The sequence below is a fragment of the Polypterus senegalus genome, chromosome 2 (genome assembly GCF_016835505.1).
Source record: "Polypterus senegalus isolate Bchr_013 chromosome 2, ASM1683550v1, whole genome shotgun sequence".
Lineage (NCBI taxonomy): Eukaryota > Metazoa > Chordata > Cladistia > Polypteriformes > Polypteridae > Polypterus > Polypterus senegalus.
In genome coordinates, this window is record NC_053155.1 from 283980543 (window position 1) to 284001034 (window position 20492).

General features: G+C 41.5%; 1 protein-coding gene across 1 annotated transcript in view; it reads left to right on the top strand.

The window, feature by feature from the left end:
* Positions 1 to 12673: 12673 nt before the first annotated feature.
* Positions 12674 to 20492, top strand: part of LOC120524690 (neuronal acetylcholine receptor subunit alpha-10-like) — a 62043-nt gene continuing 54224 nt past the window's right edge. Inside the window, exon 1 of the mRNA XM_039746501.1 lies at positions 12674 to 13003. Coding sequence (XP_039602435.1) covers positions 12943 to 13003 — 61 coding nt within the window. The 5' untranslated portion in view covers positions 12674 to 12942. The remainder of the gene's footprint in view (positions 13004 to 20492) is intronic.

A 20492-nucleotide genomic window follows, 5' to 3' on the forward strand; every position in this document is an offset into this window, starting at 1 on the left:
GAATCCAATTGAGATGCTATGGCATGTCCTTAAAAAGGCGGTTCATGCTAGAAAACCCTCAAAAAAAAAAAGCTGAATTACAACAATTCTGCAAAGATGAGTGGGCCAAAATTCCTCCAGAGCGCTGTAAAAGACTCATTGCAAGTTATCGCAAGCGCTTGATTGCAGTTATTGCTGCTAATGGTGGCCCAACCAGTTATTAGGTTCAGGGGGCAATTACTTTTTCACACAGGGCCATATAGGTTTGGATTTTTTCTCCCTAAATAATAAAACCATCATTTAAAAACTGCATTTTGTGTTTACTTGTGTTATATTTGACTAATGGTTAAATGTGTTTGATGATCAGAAACATTTTGTGTGACAAACATGCAAAAGAATAAGAAATCAGGAAGGGGGCAAATAGTTTTTCACACCACTGTATGTATGTATGTATGTGTGTGTGTGTGTTTATATATATATATATATATATATATATATATATATATATATATATATATATATAAATGTTTAAACTGAAGAGAGCCTATGAGAGAAATGTACAGTTGTGAGAAGTAATTGGTAAGCCCTTTGAAATTACTCGTTTTTTTCCACAAGTGCATGTGATGATGTGGTCAGTCTGACTTTCCGTTAAATCATAATAATTGAAAAATACAAACAACTGTATGAATACTTGCAGATACTTAATGTGTTTAAACACTCATAGTCCAGGAAAAGCTAATTGAAGTGCACAGTTCCAATCAGTGATACTCTCCAGTCATTTTTGTACATGATGTTTGTTGGGAACATGAGCAACAGAGAGCCTCGGAGGACCAACAAGTGAAGCCCAATGACTTTGCTTGTTAGCATTTTATTGTCTTACAAAGAAATATCTCTTTGCTCTGCTTTTAAAAAAAGGCTTTTGTCTGGGGAAAATGTTTGGGCTATGTATAAGAAAAGGTGTTTCATTATGGTTTGTTTTCTTCATGAATTTCAGTAAATAGTGGTACTCTTATAAGAAAGTTATTCCTCTTCATTCCATTTCTCCCTATCTTGGGCTGTCTTGCTTTATCTCTCCCCAGGATATACTGTTGGCTTTGAGTTCTGACTGTACTATTCTTCATGTCAGCATTGACCGTTTTTCTTTTTTCCCCCGCATAGTTCCAAGGTATGGTATGGAATCCTTGTCTGCTCTCTGCACGAGGTCTGCCTATTCCACTTCCATTTCCTTGTTCAGATGGTATCAACGATGGACTGCTGCCAGAGGTCCTAGTTGAAAATCAGCTGTGGCCACCTGATGTGTTGGATGTGTCGTAGGCAGGTGTTAATGAACAATTGCAGCTTGTGGTCAAGATGCTTTGTATGTCTCCAGGTCTCTGCCCAACACAAGAACACAAATTTCACATTTGTCTTATTTAAACACCTTCAACTTGTTATGAAGACTGAGGTTCTTATTTCTCCATAGTGGTCTCGGAGCAACAAAAGTGGTGTGCTTTAGTGATCTGGGTGCTCACTTATTTGTCTGCCCAAGTATGTAAAAGCAATCCACATCTTCAGGGGTCTGCCAATTGGTGGTTGGTAGAGTTTTCTTGCAGGCTCTTGCTCTTTATGAAGCTGATCTTCAGTTCTGTGGCCCCAGTAACACTGTGGAGTGAGTTTGTCTTTGCCTTCTGCTGATGGACATGCAGCGATATTTAGATGTCATCAGAAAAGTCCAGGTTCTTGTGTTTAACTGGGTCAAGGTCCACTATCTGTCCCCTAGGCTGATCCATTGTTGTCCTCATTACCAAATAAATCATGATGATAATGGTTGATAATAGGAGTCAGCCTTGCTTGGCTCCAGTGTTTACACTGAATGGTTCTGACAGATCAGTGTTATGGATTACTCAACCACTCGTGTTTGTAGAGGTATCACATTGATGATCTTCTGAAGGGTGCCATAATGCCTAAGTCTCTACTTATGACCACTATCTTATCCACCATATTGAATGTCATCTTGAAATCGAGGAAGCTGATGTAAAGTGATGACTGCCACTCCAGCAACTGTTCTATGATGGTGTGAAAGGTTACTTATGTAATCCAGACAAGATCACCCAGCTCAGAACCCCATCTGTTCCTCTCTTAGCTTAGTGTCAGTGGCTGTTTTAATCCTTGCTAGGATCGTCCTGGCAATGACTTGTCTTGGAAGAGACAGAAGCTGTTGGAGAGGATGTGCAGCATTGTTCATTATGGCACTCGGTTTTGTTTTCCTTCTTTCCTTCGTGGCGACCTCCAGGGCAATCCAGAGCGTATCCTATAGCTGAGCTTGCCCTTTCAATTATTTTGTTGATCCTGTGCACCTTTCTTGAAGTGATATTACCAGCCCAGCACCCCATGGCATATTCTGTAGAAAATTGAATTTCCAATTGCAGAGTTGTAGAAGATGTGATGGATGTCACAAATCACATTAAAGGAATGCAGTCTCTTAAGAAAAAAAAAAAAACACCTGTTCTGACATTTTTCATATAAAAGGGTCTCATAAAGTATACAGTTTTTGAATTGTGTGGGATTTTTTTTTTTGCTTGAAGGTTGTCAGCACTGTTCCTATCATTTTCGTTATCTATTATCACTCCAATTAGAAGACCATTTGTTGTTTTTCCATTTAGTAGCCGTGAAGCGGTTCAGTATCGAGCAACGCATTCTTATTGTGAAAACTCCTTACAAAAACGGGGAGTGCTACGTACAGACTGTCTGTATACTTCGTGCGATCTTTGGACGTGACAATGCCCCTACCACAACAACAGTTTCGAGGTCGGTACAGAAATTCAAAGAATCTGGGTCAGTTGCAACCAGAAAATCACCTGGCTGAATCCGTAATGTTCGAACGCAACAAAACATTGCGGTAGTGCAAGACAGTGTGAATGTGAGCCCTATGACGTCGCTTTGCCGTCAGTCACAACAGCTGGGTATGTCACCACCTTCGGTGTATTGAATACTGAAAAAAGATCTTCTTATGCACCCCTACAAGATTCAGTTGACACAAGAGGATTATGCAAAACGGCGACGATTCGCTGATTGGATTTTGGAACAAGAGGACGACAATTTTTCAAAAAGAATAATTTTCAGTGACAAGGCACATTTCCATCTCTCGGGGTATGTCAACAAACAAAATTGCCGCAGTTTGGGTGACAAAAACCGTAGAGTGATCCAAGAGCACAAAATGCATCCCCTACGAGCCGCGGTTTGGTGTGGTTTTTAGGCAGGAGGCATGATTGGCCCCTTCTTTTTTAAAAATGGTAACGGAAATTCAGTTACTGTAAATGGCAACCATTATCGGGACATGATCACTAACTTTTTGTGGCCTTCTCCAGAAGAAATGGAGGATGATAGAATTGATGAAATATGGTTTCAGAAGGACGAGGCTACCTGCCATACTTCCCGAGAGACAATCACCTTGCTTTGTGAAAAATTCACCTTGTGACTTCTTTTTATGGGGATATGTGAAGTCACAAGTTTACGTGAACAAACCTCAAATGATTGCCGAACTGAAGAGGGAACTTCAACGGGTAATCAGCGAAATCGACGTTAATTTTACATCGTTAATTTAACGATCAGATGACTGCCTGCAGAGAAAGTGGAGGTGGACATATACTTGATATCATTTTTCATTATTAAATCAAAGAATATGTTGAATGAAATAAATAAAAATTTTGAATTTTGCTTTGATTTTGGCTGATTTATTGCATTTTTAAAAACTTTGTACTTCATGAAACACTCTCTAGTTCTGTGTTACAAGCAACCTGCCGCTGATGTGGACCCCCAGGTACCTGTAGGAGTGGACCACTTCTACATCTATTCCTTGAATAGTGACCTGACATAGAAGCTGTTTGGTGTGGCGAAAGTCAATAACCAGTTCCTTGGTTTTGCTAATGTTAAGTTGGAGATGATTCTTACTGCATCATGAAAATAACTTCTCCACTTGCCTCCTCTCCACTGTCTCATCCCCACATGTCTGTTCACATGACGTTCTTCCAGAATTCTGCAGGCTCTTCTAAGAACTTCTTCACAAACTAATCAGTCCATCCTGTTCTTGTGGCTCATTAGTGGATTGCATCTTGCACTGTGGCCTGTGGGCTTCTGTTCATGAAGTCTACTGCTGATAGTCGTCTCTGACACGTTTATGATCTGTTGGGCAGGCTTTTTATTTTTTTATCAGAGTGGAGGTCTTCCTTGGCCTACCAGTGCCTTTGTGATTACTGAGCTCACCATCGTGTTCTTTCTCCTTGATGACACTACAGACAGTTGATTTAGATAATCCTAAGGTTTTTCTGATGTCTCAAATGGTTCTATTCTTGTTTTTTTAGCCACATAATGGCCTCTTTGACTTTAATTAGCACAGCCCTTGTCCTCACTTTGAACAATGGCAACTACAGACCCAAAAAAGCAGGCCAAGGTGTCTTATGAAGCCATGAAACACAACTGAGGCATCAGAAACACCTGTGATGCCAATTGTCACAAACATTATGGAGCCCTAAAAAGGTGGGACCGTGTAGAAGACGTGTTGTCATTTCAACATGGTGTGACTGAAATGCATGCAAATATCCTTAAATGAAAGTCCGCATTGTGCACTTTAATCACAATGTATGAACTGTTTGATTTAAAATTTTGAACTTCTGAGCAGAGGGGTAAAATCAAGGAAAAATGGGTCTTTGATCCAAATATTGTATAGAGCACTGGATACGATGCATGTAGCTGAGGTTTTAAATAATATTGTAAAGAACGCCGTGCATCCATAACTGAGCCCACCTTGCCCAGTTTTTCACTGCAGGGTCCAAAGCCTCCCTAGCGTCACTGCCATCACAGGGCACACACAATGCCAACACTCATACAGGGCCAACTTAAAAGTTGCTAATTAACCTTTAGGATGTAGAGAGGACAAAACTACCAGGAGAAAAACTCACTTATACCCAGAGCTCTGGAGAAGTGCGGCTGCAGCACTAATTAGCCTGCCATGATGCACCCACGGTGTATTTCTGATTAGTCTAGCTGTGCCACCCGCCTAAGACAGCTTAAAATCTAAGTAAGCTATGAAGAGCTCAGCAGAGTCCGAGCTAACGTCTGCACTGCACCTACCATTGGAATGTGTTTTGTAACGAATGAGGCCATAAAAACATAAAGCACTGCTTTTACAAATCCCACACCGAATGGCATATAACAGGGACGTGACAACCAGACGGACACACAGACACACACAGAGAGATATTTTTCCTTTTATTAAGCTGGATGATAAATGGAGAACTACAACAGCTGTCTCAAAGCAGCTCTCACACAGATGGACACATACGCCATCTGTCAGACTGAAAACTGGACTGACTTCAGAAAACAGAAGGCTTGATAGCTGAAACGGCCGAGTGTGTCTGTCAGCCTGTCTGTTAAAAGTCTTTAAAATCACCATGAAGACGCTACTAAACATGACTCACTTTTTTTAGGTACTGAGTGCTTGCATTATAAAGACGGGTTACACCAGAAAGCACAGCAGTGTGGCATACAGTAAGCTGCGACAGTCGCACACACTCAAGTGAATAGTCATTTATTTAACTTTCTGGTTACAACTTCATCATGTATGACAGTCATAATCACATTCGATTTCGACATTATTACTGGTAATACCGAGTCTTCCTCATTTTCTTTATTGTCATTTTGTATAGTGCAAAAGTCTCACACCCCCCAGGAAAATAAATTTTGCACTAGTGAAAATATTATGTAACAGGGGTCCCAAACTCCGGTCCTGGAGGACTGCAGTGGTTGCAGGTTTTCATTCAAAGCCTTTTCTTAATAAGTGACCTGTTTGTGCTGCTAGTTAACTTTTTTTAAAATTCACTTTAATTGATTTGCTCTTGAAGACTCAGATCCCTTTATTGTTTATTTTTCCTTAATTTGCAGGCAAACAAACTGGCCCTGACTTAGTTGGTCTTCTGTTGGCTCCCTCACTTCACATTTCATTTCTGTTTGAGTGCCATTTAAGGAAAAGAAATGAAGCAGAGGAGCGAGGAAGAAATTGAGTTGAACAAATCAAAAAAAAAAAAAAAAAAACAAGTCAACTACAAAATAATTCAAAAGAACTTAATTAGCAGCAAAAACAGGTCACTAAGTAAGAAAAGGGTTAGAATGAACACCTGCACCCATTGTGGTCCTCCAGGACCGGAGTTTGGGACCCCTGCTATAGAACATAAATATAAATAAAAGTAAACATTGGCACGGTAAAAAGTAAAAAGTCAGTATTTTGTGTGGCCTTCCTTAGAATTTAATAATGAAGCAAACTACTTTGGTATGCCACTGTGTTATTTTTTCAAGTAATAATAAGCCATCCCAGTCATCCCAGACCAGCTGTATTTATTATTAGTAGTATTACTAGAAGGCTCCGCCCCCTGCTCGCTTCACGCACCAAAAGAGATTATTTTTTTCTTGGTAATTGTTACCTATGCATTACGTTCACATTTACTTTAAAACTTCAGTAAAAACAATTTTTGGAATTAACTTTTCTTCAAGGTCGCATTGAATTTTGATTCCTTGTGTGGTCTTACATCGTGATAATCCAACGTATAACTGGCCGTGAGTGAATATCGTTTCTTTCTCTCTTATAAATAAAACGGGGTTTTGTCGAATGCTTGTCCCTTTGATTTGTTAATTGTCATTGCCAAAGCTATTCTCACAGGAAACTGTAACGTTTTAATACGAATGGCATCTCTTTTGGTGTCTAATGTTATCCACGGAACATTACCTTTCTTGTCGCCTGTTAACATTTTACATGTTAGAATTGTTTGACCAATTTTCAATACGACTAATCTTGTCCCATTGCACAGCCCATCACTCATACATAAATTACGCAATAACATCACAATACATCTTTCTTTCAACAGTAATTTGGCCGATGGGAGACCGGACGGTGTTAACGGTTGTAGATATTCTTCATGATATTGTAAGTTGATGTTTTCATATTCCACACCCTCACCACCAACTGTTTCAGCACAGTCTATTGATACGCATTTAACCAATTTGCCGTGTAACTGATCGTCTTATTTTCGCGTTAATTCGTTTGACTTCATTGTTTCTCACTGCTAGGATTGCCCGTGTACTCATTTCTTCTGTTGATAATCCTTTGGGATAAAATAAGTCTTTGATTACATTTCCTTTTTTTCTGAATTTGCATTGTTTTTCTCTCCATCGCTTTTGTGTTTCTTTTCGTCGCGCTGCTCTTCCTGCTTCACTTAGTCATGGACGTGTCATCTTTAACTTGTCATTTTTTTAAGCTGCTCTTTGTTCTACGGTTATTCGTGTCGTGGGACGTGAAAGTGTCTCTCTGTCTCACTTCAAATCTGTCTGACGTGGATGTCAGTATCACGTGACTTGACCGTGAAAATGTCTTTCTGAAGTGCCTCTCTGTCTCTCTTTCAAAAGATCACGTCTCGTCGCCCAAAAAGTCTCGTCTCGTCCCCGTTTTTTTTTTTTTTTTTTTATAATTGAGAGATTAGATTCACACCTTTATCCAAGGCAGCTTGCAGCATTTGAGACACAACTGGTTACATTTCTGTTTTTCTTTTCTTTTGGTTGCACAGGCAGGTGAATTGACTTGCTCACAGTCACTCAGTGTCAGTAGAGGGATTTCAGCCCACAAGCTATGCCACTCCCTGCCAACATGCACATCATACCACCATACATAAATTCAAAGCAAAGAACAACAAGTTTGATTTAGAAAACTCTTTGATCACATATCACAAATGACAAGGTCACAATTACCCTTTATATAAATGTTTACTTGAGCACAAGGGCTTCCATATACTCGCCCCATCCTGAGTATATGTCTATGTACAGTATATAATGTAAAGGCATTAATGAGACAGAGGTCCTTTATTCATGTTTTGGCCCCAGTTTATCAAGCAGTAGTCCTGAAGTCCTGAGAAGCAGTATGAAGAGCAGTAATCCAGAAACATGCCAGCTTTAATGGACAATGGGAGATATCAGCTCTCAGGGTAGATGTTATGACTTTACTGGTTTTAGATAGGGGTGGCACGGTGGCGCAGTGGGTAGCGCTGCTGCCTCGCAGTTAGGAGGCCCAGGTTCACCTCCCAGGTCCTCCCTGTGTGGAGTTTGCATGCTCTCCCCATGTCTGTATAGGTTTCCTCCAGGTGCTCTGGTTTACGCCCACAGTCCAAAGACATGCAGGTTAAGCACATTGGCAATCCTAAATTGTCCCTGGTGTGTGTGTGCCCTGTGGTGGGCTGGGATTGACCCCTCTGTGACCCTGTGTTAGGATATAGCAGGTTGGATGATGACTGACTGACTGTTAGTGTCCTGCTAGGTAGCCTACCATACATTAAAGATTTCAAATTTTTCACATATTAGGAGGTTTTTCAAAGCACAAAGAACCACCTTTATATGCAAAGAACCCTTCTCAGAATGAAATGGTGGTTTGTCAAGCAACAGTTCTTTGAGGAACCATACAACCCAGTAAAGAACCACAAAGCGCCATTAAAGGTGCATTATTTTTTAACGTACCTTTGCAGAAAAGGAAGAGGTCAGCATAGGTTTCACTGCAGCTATTTCTTTACCTCAGTGCTACTTCCAGCTGGCACCCCTCCACACACAAATCCCATCCAGTTCCACCCTTCCCACCCTTTCACATGGCCCTGGGTTCATATCTTATAACCATTAGCACTCTTAAAAATAAAGCTTTGAGACTGTTTCAGGGTGAGCCATTGAGGAATCCAAAAGAACCATCCACATGAAGGTTCCAGAAAGAACCTTTGTTTATTCAGATTGTAACAGGCTCCATAAAAAACAATGGGCAGAAGACAACAGACACTGATGGGTTTCTGATGTTAAAAGGACTCTTGCCGCATACAATAGCGCAGACTAATTTTAGATTTGCTTGATCTGTTAGTAGCATATTAGGTAGCCTACTATACATTAAAGATTTTCTTTGTTTTGTCTGTCTGCATATTAGGAACCATTTTAAAGCCTGAAGAACTCATTTCATATGCAAAGAACTCTTTTCAGAATGAACTGGTTCTTTGTCAAGGAATGGTAAAGAACACGAAAACCCAGTAAATGGCATTTGGAAAAACAGTTTTTTAAAGAGTGCACTCATCATCCGAGCCTACTCTGTCGCTTATGGACCGGAGATGTAGTCTTCCTTGGTTGAGGTCGTGGATTGGATGCCACTGCCCGTTTATCTCAGGACATGATCCATGAAGCAGCAGGGCTACCCTCTGCGCCACCATGCTACCTCATAATCACATACGAGGTGTGGCAGAAAAGTAATGAGACTGGCAACACTACAAGCGATCTGGCAACGCTGCGCTGTTGTCCTTGATAGAGCACGTGTATCAGTACCCTCCCATAGCTCAGTGCGAGTTTCAACTCCTTCCGTTAACTACGTGATTTTTGTGACTGCTATTAGCGAAGTTGTGTTTTTGGTTGTGCGTCACGCAAAATGGAACAGCGGAATTTGGAGCAACGTTGTGCCATTAAATTTTGTGTTAAGCTTGGAGAATCAGCAAGTGTGACGTTTGAAAAGTTAAAACAGGCCTATGGGGAATATTCTTTATCCCGAGCTCAAGTTTTTCAGGGAGGCCTTCAACTTCGAAAACCAATGAAAACATCGAACGTGTGAACACTCTTGTGAGATCAGACCATCGTTTAACATTAAGAATGTTGAGTGTACAATGAAATTTGAACAGATTTACCGTTCATCAAATTTTGACTGAACATTTGCACATGCGAAAGGTCTGTGCCAAAATGGTGCCGAAAAACCTCACAATTGAGCAGAAGGACAATCGAAAAAACGCATTCCTGTGGTTCCCCAGCCCCCTTATTCACCTGACCTCAGTCTGTGTGTGACTTTTTCCTTTTCCTAAACTGAAAAATGTCCTCAAAGAACGTCATTTCGGGACTTTAGAAAACATCCAAAAGAGTGTAACGGACATGCTGAAGACCATACCGATTGAAGACTTCTAGCGCTGCTACCAACAGTGGGAACAACGTCTCCATCGGTGTGTAGCTGCCCAAGGGAACTAACTTTGAAGGGGATAACATTGATGTTAGAAAAAAATAAAAACTTTGGTAAATAAAAAATCAGTCTCATTACTTTTCTGCCACACCTCGTAACACTCTTAGCCACGCATAATAATAATGTAGCATCCCGGACGGGGCGAAACCCGGAGGGAAAGTGACTGACTGTTGGGTTGAGAGGGAAGGGCGGAGAACGGCGCGGAGGCCTGACGTCATGTGCGTTTGATTGACAGTAAAGGAAAAAAAGGGGCGGCGCCCTGATGGGAGGGGTGGGGAACTGAGGCAGGTTCGAAGAACAGCTACTGTAGAGGGGGAGTTGAACTAGATCCGTGAGGTGGGTTACGGATGTTCTCTTCTTTGTCCAGTTGTCTGTTTTTTTTCCTGTCACGTTGAGGTTGCTACAATAATAATACTTCCGTTTATTGTTTTTTTGAATCCGTCCAATTACAATCGAGGTTCTTCGAGATAGGTCGGAACCGATTCCTTCAGGCAGAGGCGTAGCTAGGGTTTTCAGCGCCCGGGGAGAACTGAAGATTTTGCGCCCCCTCCTGTTTGCCAAAATGCAATGGGGAATGGAAAGAAAATTTAAAAAAATATTTAAAATAGTAGTATTTTAAGAAAAAAATGTCATATAAGTCTCCGAAAATGATAACGCCGCCTCGTGTTCTTTAAAATCTAAATCCTTCGTTTTCCGCATTTAAAAATGATTTTACAGAAAGTATATAGCAAATTATAAAGCAAAATAATTACTGTATATATTTATAAAAACTGCATTACTTACAATTTATTCATACGAAAATATGATGGGGAAACGTCTAGACTTTTGCAGCAATCGACTAGAATACTTCACCACAGCCCAATCAATTTTCTAACAAACACTTAAACACAAATCACTTGGCGCACAGAAATGGTGTTTGCAACAACTTAGACAATGATACACTAATGCCTCATGTCAGTCGCGTGACCTGTTTAATAAAGTCAAAAATGTTTCTGGGTGGGAGTCAAGCATGTTAGAGTAGTGGAAGGGATAAACTCTTGTATGTTGGGCATATAGAACTAATACGTGCTTCGAAATCAGAAAGAGACAAAAAACACTGGAAAAAGATATCCTCATAGTGATGGACTGAGTATGCGAATGTTTTTTATTTACTTTTTAGTGCATTTAAGAATGGAAAACATTTCACTGTGAAATTTCGTAACATTAATTTGTCGCCCACGGATGCTGCGCCTGGGGTACAGATGTCTGCCCTTGTAAGAACCTGAGCTACGCCACTGCCTTCAGGGTCAGTTGGCGCAAAACTTTTACGCGGCGTCAGTTCATTACAGGGCAGGCACAAGAGATGCACTGTAACTAGAAATGCGTTACAGAGAGCTGAACTAAAGGTCAGCGATAAACGAGGAACAATATTTATTTCAAGATGGCCTCAAAGTAATTCTGACGAAATACACATCGGACACGATACCAGTTTAAGAGCTGCCAGTCTACCGAGCCTCGCTCTTGCAGTTTTAAGATGCCAACACACGGACAGGGAGCGCAAGTAAACGCCAGAAGGGATTCTGGAGCTGGGGGGCCGCCCCTCTTTATCAATCTGTGAAATAAATCTTTAATATTTAATAGGCTATTTTACAAAGATCAGCATCACGTAGTGCGTTTCAATTGAAAGCAACAGAATACATGATAGATTTTATCAAGCCTTATTGTCTATCCGTCTTAGTAAGGGTCGGGTGTCATTCTATCAGGAAATCTCAGATGACAACGGAGACTCCACACCATCCGTTGCTTTTAGGAGAAAAGTTTGCGTCAAACATTATCGATAAATGTACCGATGTGATGACATTTTAATTTAAAACGCGTATTATTGTAACATCGTCTGAATTTTGACGGCGCGGGCGTGAAAAAAAAACGTATTTGCTTTTTAATGCACTCCTTGCATCTTGATACTAATACTGTTTAGTTTCCACGGCGATGCGATCTCCCTTTCAGAAAGTCCCTTCTACATCAAAATGCATTTCTTCGGTTTATTTTCTTTAGTAAGGAATCCTCGACTTTCTCGTTGTCGCCTAATGCATATCCATTCACCTTCCAAGTTCATACAAAGAGGCCAAGAAGGCGAAAATTCAAGCTTCGAGAAAACGGATTTTTCGTAATGCTGTAGAAACAGCAACATGTTAACAAGAACTCACATTGCAGTAGAGCATTTCGCAAGTTTTGTATAATTTAATCACCAGAACGCATTGCATTTAATAATGTCCTAATTTCATTGTTTTTTATGTAGATTTTTGGGTCAAGTCAGACTTTGCGGACACCAGTACGTTCTCTTGCTAAATTATTCAAATGACCCTTCTCCAGTGTCCATTATTTACAGCCTTGAAAGAATAGCCTCGACACCCGTCAGTCCTGGTAGCTTGTTTCTCTATGACGGGGCGTTTAAAATATTTAGCTTGAGCCCCTTCAACAAATAACCCTGAACATTTATTAATTTCAATCCATTCCGTACTCTTTCCTTTCCTAGCCTTACTGCAGCCCCTTCATCTGGAACAAATCCAGCCCTTGCTTCAGTGGCCAAGTTTGCGTGCACTGCGATGGCTCACCCCACTCTGTAATTCCCTTCGAGCAGGTGCACACGTCACCTGGCCGTCCGTGGAGGTATGCTGCTGACAGAGGGCATGGCCCGAGAGCGAGGGGCTAATCCGCAGGTTGGGTGAGTGGCCGCATTGTGCACAGCTCTGTGTGGATTACGGGACCCGCCAGGGGTGTCCTGCGCACTGCCAGAGCTCACAAGGGGCGCGCCACTTGTGACAGGTGGACGAACGCTGCGCGTCAGGCTGACCGGACTGCAAGCTTCACTTCTGGGCAAAAATCAGAAGCTTCGCCTGAACTTCATTCGTGACAACTGCCTGAACCTCCGCAGCAAGATGAAACTATGGGGCGGAAAAGCATACTTGAAGTACCTTGTGTTCGTAAGCCTTGTGCAAGGTAGGACGATCATAGCGCGCTCATCGGAAAGCTTATCAGCCTTGTTTGTATTTTTCTGGAATTTCATCAAATTATTATTTACTTGCCAAACTTAAAATGATAGCGTTGACCTACTCGAGTTGTAAAATGTTTCATGTGTAAAGCAGATCAAATATTTATTACTCGGCAAAGAATACAATTATCCACAGGGTTGAATTTTATTCCAACTGCGACTTTGTTTCTGAGGGTTGTCTCATCTTACGGATTGTTAAATGCTGGTGGCCGTCACTCGGCCATTGGATTCCTTACCACTATCACACGCTGTTGGGAGAAAACCTGAAAAGCCTAGGTGTTGCCATTTTTGGTGTCTTGTTTTGAAAAACGTCGATTTTTATGTAATTTGTGTATTTCCTGTGATCTACCAGCAGAGTCACCATTATGTTTGCACCTGTAGTTTAGAGTCGTTTTCTGATATCTGTTTGCATTTCCTATAAGAATCATTCAACCTCATGAAAGTTTTCACATTTTATTGTTATACAGAATTCAATTACAGTACATTTTATTTGACTATTTTGGCACAGATCAGGAGAAACCCTTCCAAAGTGGAAACAGATCTTTGCACATCTAAGTTAATTTCAAATATCCATCCATCCATTTTCTAAAGCTGCTGTAGCCAGAGCAGGATCATGAGGAAGCTGGAGCTTCTCCCAGCAAGCATAGGATGCAAAGCAGGAATAACACCTGTACAGCGTGCCACCGCAGGGTGAACACACAAACACATCAGGGGCCAGCTTGTGTTTGTGTTATAAGATTAAGTTTTATGTCACTGTTTCTATGCACACTGGTATGTATTGATTGATACAGGCAGGCCAAGTATGGTACACAGGGGCTCAGCATTTAGAATTGCCAACCAAGCATTGGATTAGATAGCCAAAGACAACTGGAGGATTGTATCGTCAGCCTAAACACAGAATAGTATATTTCTGTCTTCTGTCAGCACAAAATCTTCTTTCCTTGTTGGGAGAATGAGAACTGCAGTGTGAGCATTGTGGAGGTGGGGTTACGTCTTTACTGTCCTTGTTTGGAGACCAGAGAAGACCAGCATGTGAAGCAGACAGTATAAAAGGCTTGGACAACAGCCAAACCCTTTGAAGCTGTTCGGACCTCCGTCCGAAAATCCTCTCAGCGTGGTAACGAAAAATGGCAGCCTACGTAGATCAAGACTCCCACCTTGATTAGTCTGTCATCAGCTTCCCATTTGTAACCTCGTAAACCATCAGTAAATATAAGCTAAAGTATATTTTTCTCATGTGATTCTTATACCGTCATAATCACAATGGGAGGGATATCACCTTTTCTGTCATATTACTATATTGTTTAATTACTTAATATGCCGCAATTTCAAAAGAACACATTTCCGGAGAGCTAATGCCTCCAAAGGAAACAGTTTGTTCTTTATTTCACCATATACAACTTCTTGTATTAGGAATTTGTTAGTTTTTGCACACCAGAGCACAGGGTCAGCCATTGTTCAGCGCCCCTGGAGCAATTAAAGGTCCAATGGCCCAGCAGAGTAGGATCTCTGTTGGCAGTAATGGACATTCGAACCTGCAGCCTTCCAGATACCAGCGCAGATCCTTATCCTCAGAGCCACCACTCGAAAATTTTGTATTGCCAATACTGTAACCTGCATGTCTTTAGACTATGGAAGGAGAATAGAGCAGGGCTGTGGAGTCGGTAGGTAAATGCTCCGACTCCGACTCCTCAGTTTCTAAATCTTTCGACTCCGACTCCGACTCCTCTGTATGTATATACTATGCTAATGTATTTTCTACATCCATTGAAGGAAAGGAAGGCAACATACATGTCATTTCACCACAGAACTACTGGCTAGGAAGCCAACACTCTACTATAATGCCAGATTAAAGACAAACACAATTGATTGGCGGCGCAGATTGCGGGTGTCGACATGGACGGGCAGATCCAGCTTGCCGAAAATCTCGACCACCGCCCCCATCCAAAGTACTGTGATGCCTCTGTCTGCTGCAGTGGTTGTCTCCTCTGTCAGCCAGCCGGAAGTTTAGTGCATTGTGTCACTCACCGGCCAGCTGATCAGCAGAACGAGCCTCTGCTGGAGACAGGTAGGGAGATCTGTGTTCTCGGCTCCTTGCCCCTACACTAGCGCATAGCGAAGGGGAGCCGACGGAGCTGAGAACACACCAGATGATTTTTCAGGCGTTTGACGCGTGATGACTCGTTGAACGGCCGAAAAATCGGCAGTGCATCTGTAAATGTATGGGGGGCTTTAGGCTAGGTTCACAGTTCCCTGTAACAGTGGAACACGACACAATGGAAAGCGGTGCTGCACCTTACCTGTGCATTACATTCCATATAGTGACGCATTCAGTCAATGAAAAGCATGCTTCATGGTTACTTGACATGTTCGTTTTGTGGTAACATTATGCACTGCAAGCATTGGGCTTTATTCTTACAGCAGAAAAGTAGTTCATTATGACTGTTTGTGAATTGGGACATTTCAACTTACTTTTTTAATTCCCATTTAAATGCCGACTCCGACTCTGACTCCAGGTACCCAAAATTGTCTCTGACTCCGACTCCTCGACTCCGACTCCGACTCCACAGCCCTGGAATAGAGTACCCAGAAGAGACCCACATGGGTCAAGACAGCAGTGCTACCTCTGTGCCACCATGGCACCCCTAAGTACAAACATGAAACACAGAATAAATGATTGCATAAGTGTTCAAACCTTCAAGTCAAGACTATACTTCCTTAGAACATTTGCGTCCTTCAACATCTGCAATAAGATGCTGCAGTTGTTCTACCAGACGGTTGTAGTGAGTGCCCTCTTCTATGCGGTGGTGTGCTGAGGAGGCAGCATAAAGAAGAGGGACGCCTCACACCTGGACAAACTGGTGAGGAAGGCAGGATGTATTATAGGCACAAAGCTGAACAGTTTGACATCTGTGGCAGAGCGACGGGCGCTGAGCAGGCTCCTGTCAATCATGGAGAATCCACTGCATCCACTGAACAGGATCATCTCCAGACAGAGGAGCAGCTTCAGCGACAGACTGCTGTCATCGTCCTGCTCCACTACAGACTGAGGAAAACGTTCCTCCCCACACTATCAGACTGTGCAATTCCACCCAGTGGGGTAAACGTTAACATTATACAAAGTTATTGTCTGCTATACCTGCATTTTTATCACTCTTTAATTTAATATTATATTGTGCCTTTCATATCTATCTATCTATCTATCTATCTATCTATCTATCTATCTATCTATCTATCTATCTATCTATCTATCTATCTATCTATCTATCTATCTATCTAAGTCAGTATTTACTAGATGTGCCATAACAGCCTTTAGTTCGTGTGCAGAAGTCTCGACCAGTTTTTCACATCTGATCTTTGCAAAACAACTCAAGCTCTGTGGGGTTACATGGGAATCACGAGTGAAGAGCCTTTTTCAAGTCCCGTCACAAGTTATCAATTGGATTGAGATGTGATCTCTAAATTGGATACTGCAGGACATTTTCATTGTTGTTTTTAAAGTCATTTCTGTGCAGCTGTGGTCTTCCTGGAAAACAAATTGTCTCCCCAGAAGCAGGTTTCTTGCAGACTGTATTATGTCTTCCTTCAGGATTTCCCCATATTTTGTTGCGTTCATGTTACTGTCTACCTTCAAAAGTCTTACAGGCCTTGGCACAGAGATGCAACTCCACATCATGATGCTGCCACCACCATTCTTCATGGTGGGGATAGTGCACTATTAATAATATGCAGTGTTAGGGTTAGACCAAACATGGCATTTAGTCTGATGACCCCAAAGCTCAGTCTTGGTCTCATTATACCATAAAACTATCTTCTGGCTAAATTCAGGGTCTCCCATGTGTAAGTTGACAATCAGTAGGAGAGATGTCCCACTTATTTTAACGTGTGGCTGTCACTTTTGCAACTTGTGAAGCATATGGGTTTGTCTGCAGAGTCTGTTCAGTCTTATCTGCTGTAGCTCGTAACTCCTTCAGAGTTCTCACAGGTCTCTTGGTTGGCTCCCTCACTAGTCGTCTTCTTGCACTATCACTCAGTTTTTGTGGACAGCCTGGTCTAAGTAGATTTACAGCTGTGCCATTCTGTTTCAATTTCTGATTGTTTTATTTGGGGTCTTAGCTGTCAAGGCAGTGTGGTGTAGTGGTTAAGGCTTTGGACTTCAGATCTGGAGGACATGGCTTATAATCCCACTGGCACGGTGTGGCTATGGGCAAGTCAGTTCTCCTGCCTGTGCTCCAATTAAAAAACCAGAAGAGTGTAACCATTGAGTGTTGTCTTGAGTAAAGGGGTGTGCTAAATCATACTTGGTGACTTAGATGTTTTCTTGTCTGTGTCTCCTTCACATGCTATTCATTGACCTTTTCATGGAGTTACTTGGAGTGTTCTTTTGTCTTTATTGTGTAGGTTAGACCATCATACTGACTTCCCTTAAACTGAACCTTTAATATAAGGTCCATGTAGACTACAGTCTTTAAACTTTAGACAGATGATCTCCTTTGAACCACTTGTGTGACTTGCAAAACTAATTGGAGATGCCAGTGATGATTTTGGTATATTATTTTAAAGGGGTTGAATATTTATACAAACATCCATTTTGTAGTTTATATCTCTCTATTGTATAAAAAAATCCTTTGACGCAACAAGACTTTTTGGAAGAGCGATGTTTTCAAGTCCGACAAGACGAGACTTTTGTGTTGACATTTTTTCAAGTCACGCCTCCTCTCAAACATTTTCAAACAAGACCACGGTCCTCTCAGCTCTCATTCATGTGAATGCTTTTGTCAGACACACTTCCTGCGCTCTCAGCTCTTATACGCTTTAACGTTTTCCTCACTTTAAGTTCCCAAGTAAAGAAGGCGTATTATGTCCAAATCTTATTGAAGAATTTAATCACAAAGGGTTATGAACATAAAAATGAGTACACGGAGTTTGGTCTCGTCCGATCGAGAGATGGACGTCTGAAGTGGAGCTCCGCTAGCAGTGGTGCTATTTTTCATATTATTTGCTTATTATTCTGAGATATCCTGTATTTATTCAACCCGAGAGGGACCGCTACAGTATATGTAAACACATATAAACATGGCCAACAAGAAGGGGGTCCAAAGAATCAAGACTAAAGCTACATCCAAGCTGCGATCAGCAAGCCCTAGTTCGAGATACGGCCTCTCAGAGACAGACCTGGATCAGATGGGCGAAAGTACAGACTCCTCGGGACCACGGTCCGCTACATCGCCGGCTGCTGAGAGCGACAAGGGGGGCGAAGGTGCGATCGTGAGTGCAGATGTGGATAGCTCCCGATTGGAGAGGATTACCTGAAACTGGAAAAGGCGGGAGGTCCGCGGCTTCAGTTACGCAATCACGCGGGACTGGAGCAGCGGGACACCGCTTCAGCAGAGTCTGCTGCTTCATCTACGGTACAAGAAGGCACATTTGAGCTATCTGAACTGAAAGTGTTGCTCGCTGACCTCAGGCAAGATATAAAGAAAAGCGAGAAGGCTAATGAGAAAGCAACGGCAAAGGCACATGAGAGACTGAAACAGGAATGGAAACAGGAGATGAAACAGGCCAATGAATGTCTGCGACAGGAAATCCAACAGGCAAATGAAAGGCTTCGTCAAGAGGTACAGCTTGAACTTCGACAGGTGCTGGGTAAAATTGAAGAGCGCATTGAGAAAAACTCGCTAAACTGAGCACGCTTGCTGATCGATTGGAGCATCTTAGTGAGACATTCACGAATCGGATCGAAATAGCGAACATCTAGCTGCCAGTGCCGAGGAAAGAGCAGTAAATGTCAGTTCGAATGTAAAAACTCGGAGAAAAACTTGGAGACAGACTGGCTGCTTTAGAAGATGGGAATAGAAGGTATAATGTCAGAATTGAAGGCTTGCCGGAGAATCGAGAAAGTTTAAACCCGGTGAAATTCGCAACTGAACTTTTTCTAAAATAATCGGGCGACTTTAAAGCAGAATCTGAGATAGCAGCGCTTACGCGACGCTGATCAAACACCGTCAGACCCCGACCAAGATCTTTTATAGTCCGTTTTGAACGATTATCATTTAAGTTAGAGGTGATGGAACTCCTCAGGAAAAAAAGGAAGATATTATATATGAAGATTGCCACATTCGTCTTCCCTGACTTCTCTCCAGCAACAGCTATCAAACGCCGCCTTCTATAATATTAAACAGCGGCTACGGCAAGCCAATGTCAAATACGGCCTCCTGTATCCGCAAAACTGAAAGTGGAATGGCAGGGCATTTCTATGTTTTCGCTAGCAAGGAGGAGGCAGAAAATGAGTTAAGAAAGCTGATCCCGGACTATTCTGATACATAATTGTGAGTCATGGCGGTAAATGATAAAGCTAGGATTAATAATCTACTGTCTGATCTATTTGTTTTAAAATACGGGTTTTTATCAGCATATATTCTCATATTCTTATATTATTATTACTTACTTATTACTTATCATTACTTAGTATTACTAGGGCTAAATGTTTGTGTTTTATTGTGCTTAATTACGTTTTCCTCCTCTTTTTTTTTCTTTTCTAATTATTTCATGTGTACCCTAAATGAGACTGTTCAATATCATACCCTTGGTTTGCTGTTATTGCTATTACTGCATTAAGACTTGTTATGCTTGTTTTGGACACATCTTTAACACCATCACCTGGGTTTATTATCTGGGGATATCATCTTAATGCACTAAAATTGATGAAGATTATATGTATGTATGTATGTATATATATATATATATATGTATATGTGTATATGTATATATATATATATATATATAAGTGCAAAATTCTTTTCTTTCTTTTTCCTCTTTTAAAGACTATATTGGTAACAGATATCTCTATCTTTTAACCTTAAAGCGCCACTGCATGGGGGCTTGATGTGCTTTGGACGTGCTCTGTCTCTGGGTATGTCAGAGGACTGGGACTGCATGAAGTGGGTTTTAGCCTCACCTGGGGAGGCAAAAAGGGAGGGTGGGGGTTAAGGGGAAGAGAAAGAGAGCAGGCTTGATCTATATCTAATCTATCATCTCAATCTTTATAATTATAACTATCAACGTAATAATAAGCTGCATGGCAACAACTCTTGGGGAAATAGGAAATTAAGACCTAAACTATTTCACTTCCAGTTAAGACTATAATATGACACCAAAACTCAGAATCAGTGTCTCCATGATGGGACAGTTAACTTCGTAAGCTGGAATGTTAAAGGCCTGAATCACGAATTAAAGAGAAAGAAAGTACTTTCTCACCTAACAGGTCTAAATGCTAAAATAGTATTTTTACAGGAAACCCACTTACTAAGTAAGGATCAGTTCCGCTGCAAAAGACTGGACTGGCCAAATGTTCCATTCTAGTTTTACAAAGAAAACTAGAGGGGTGGGAATTCTCATACATAGAACAGTACCATTTGTAGCATCAGATGTAGTATT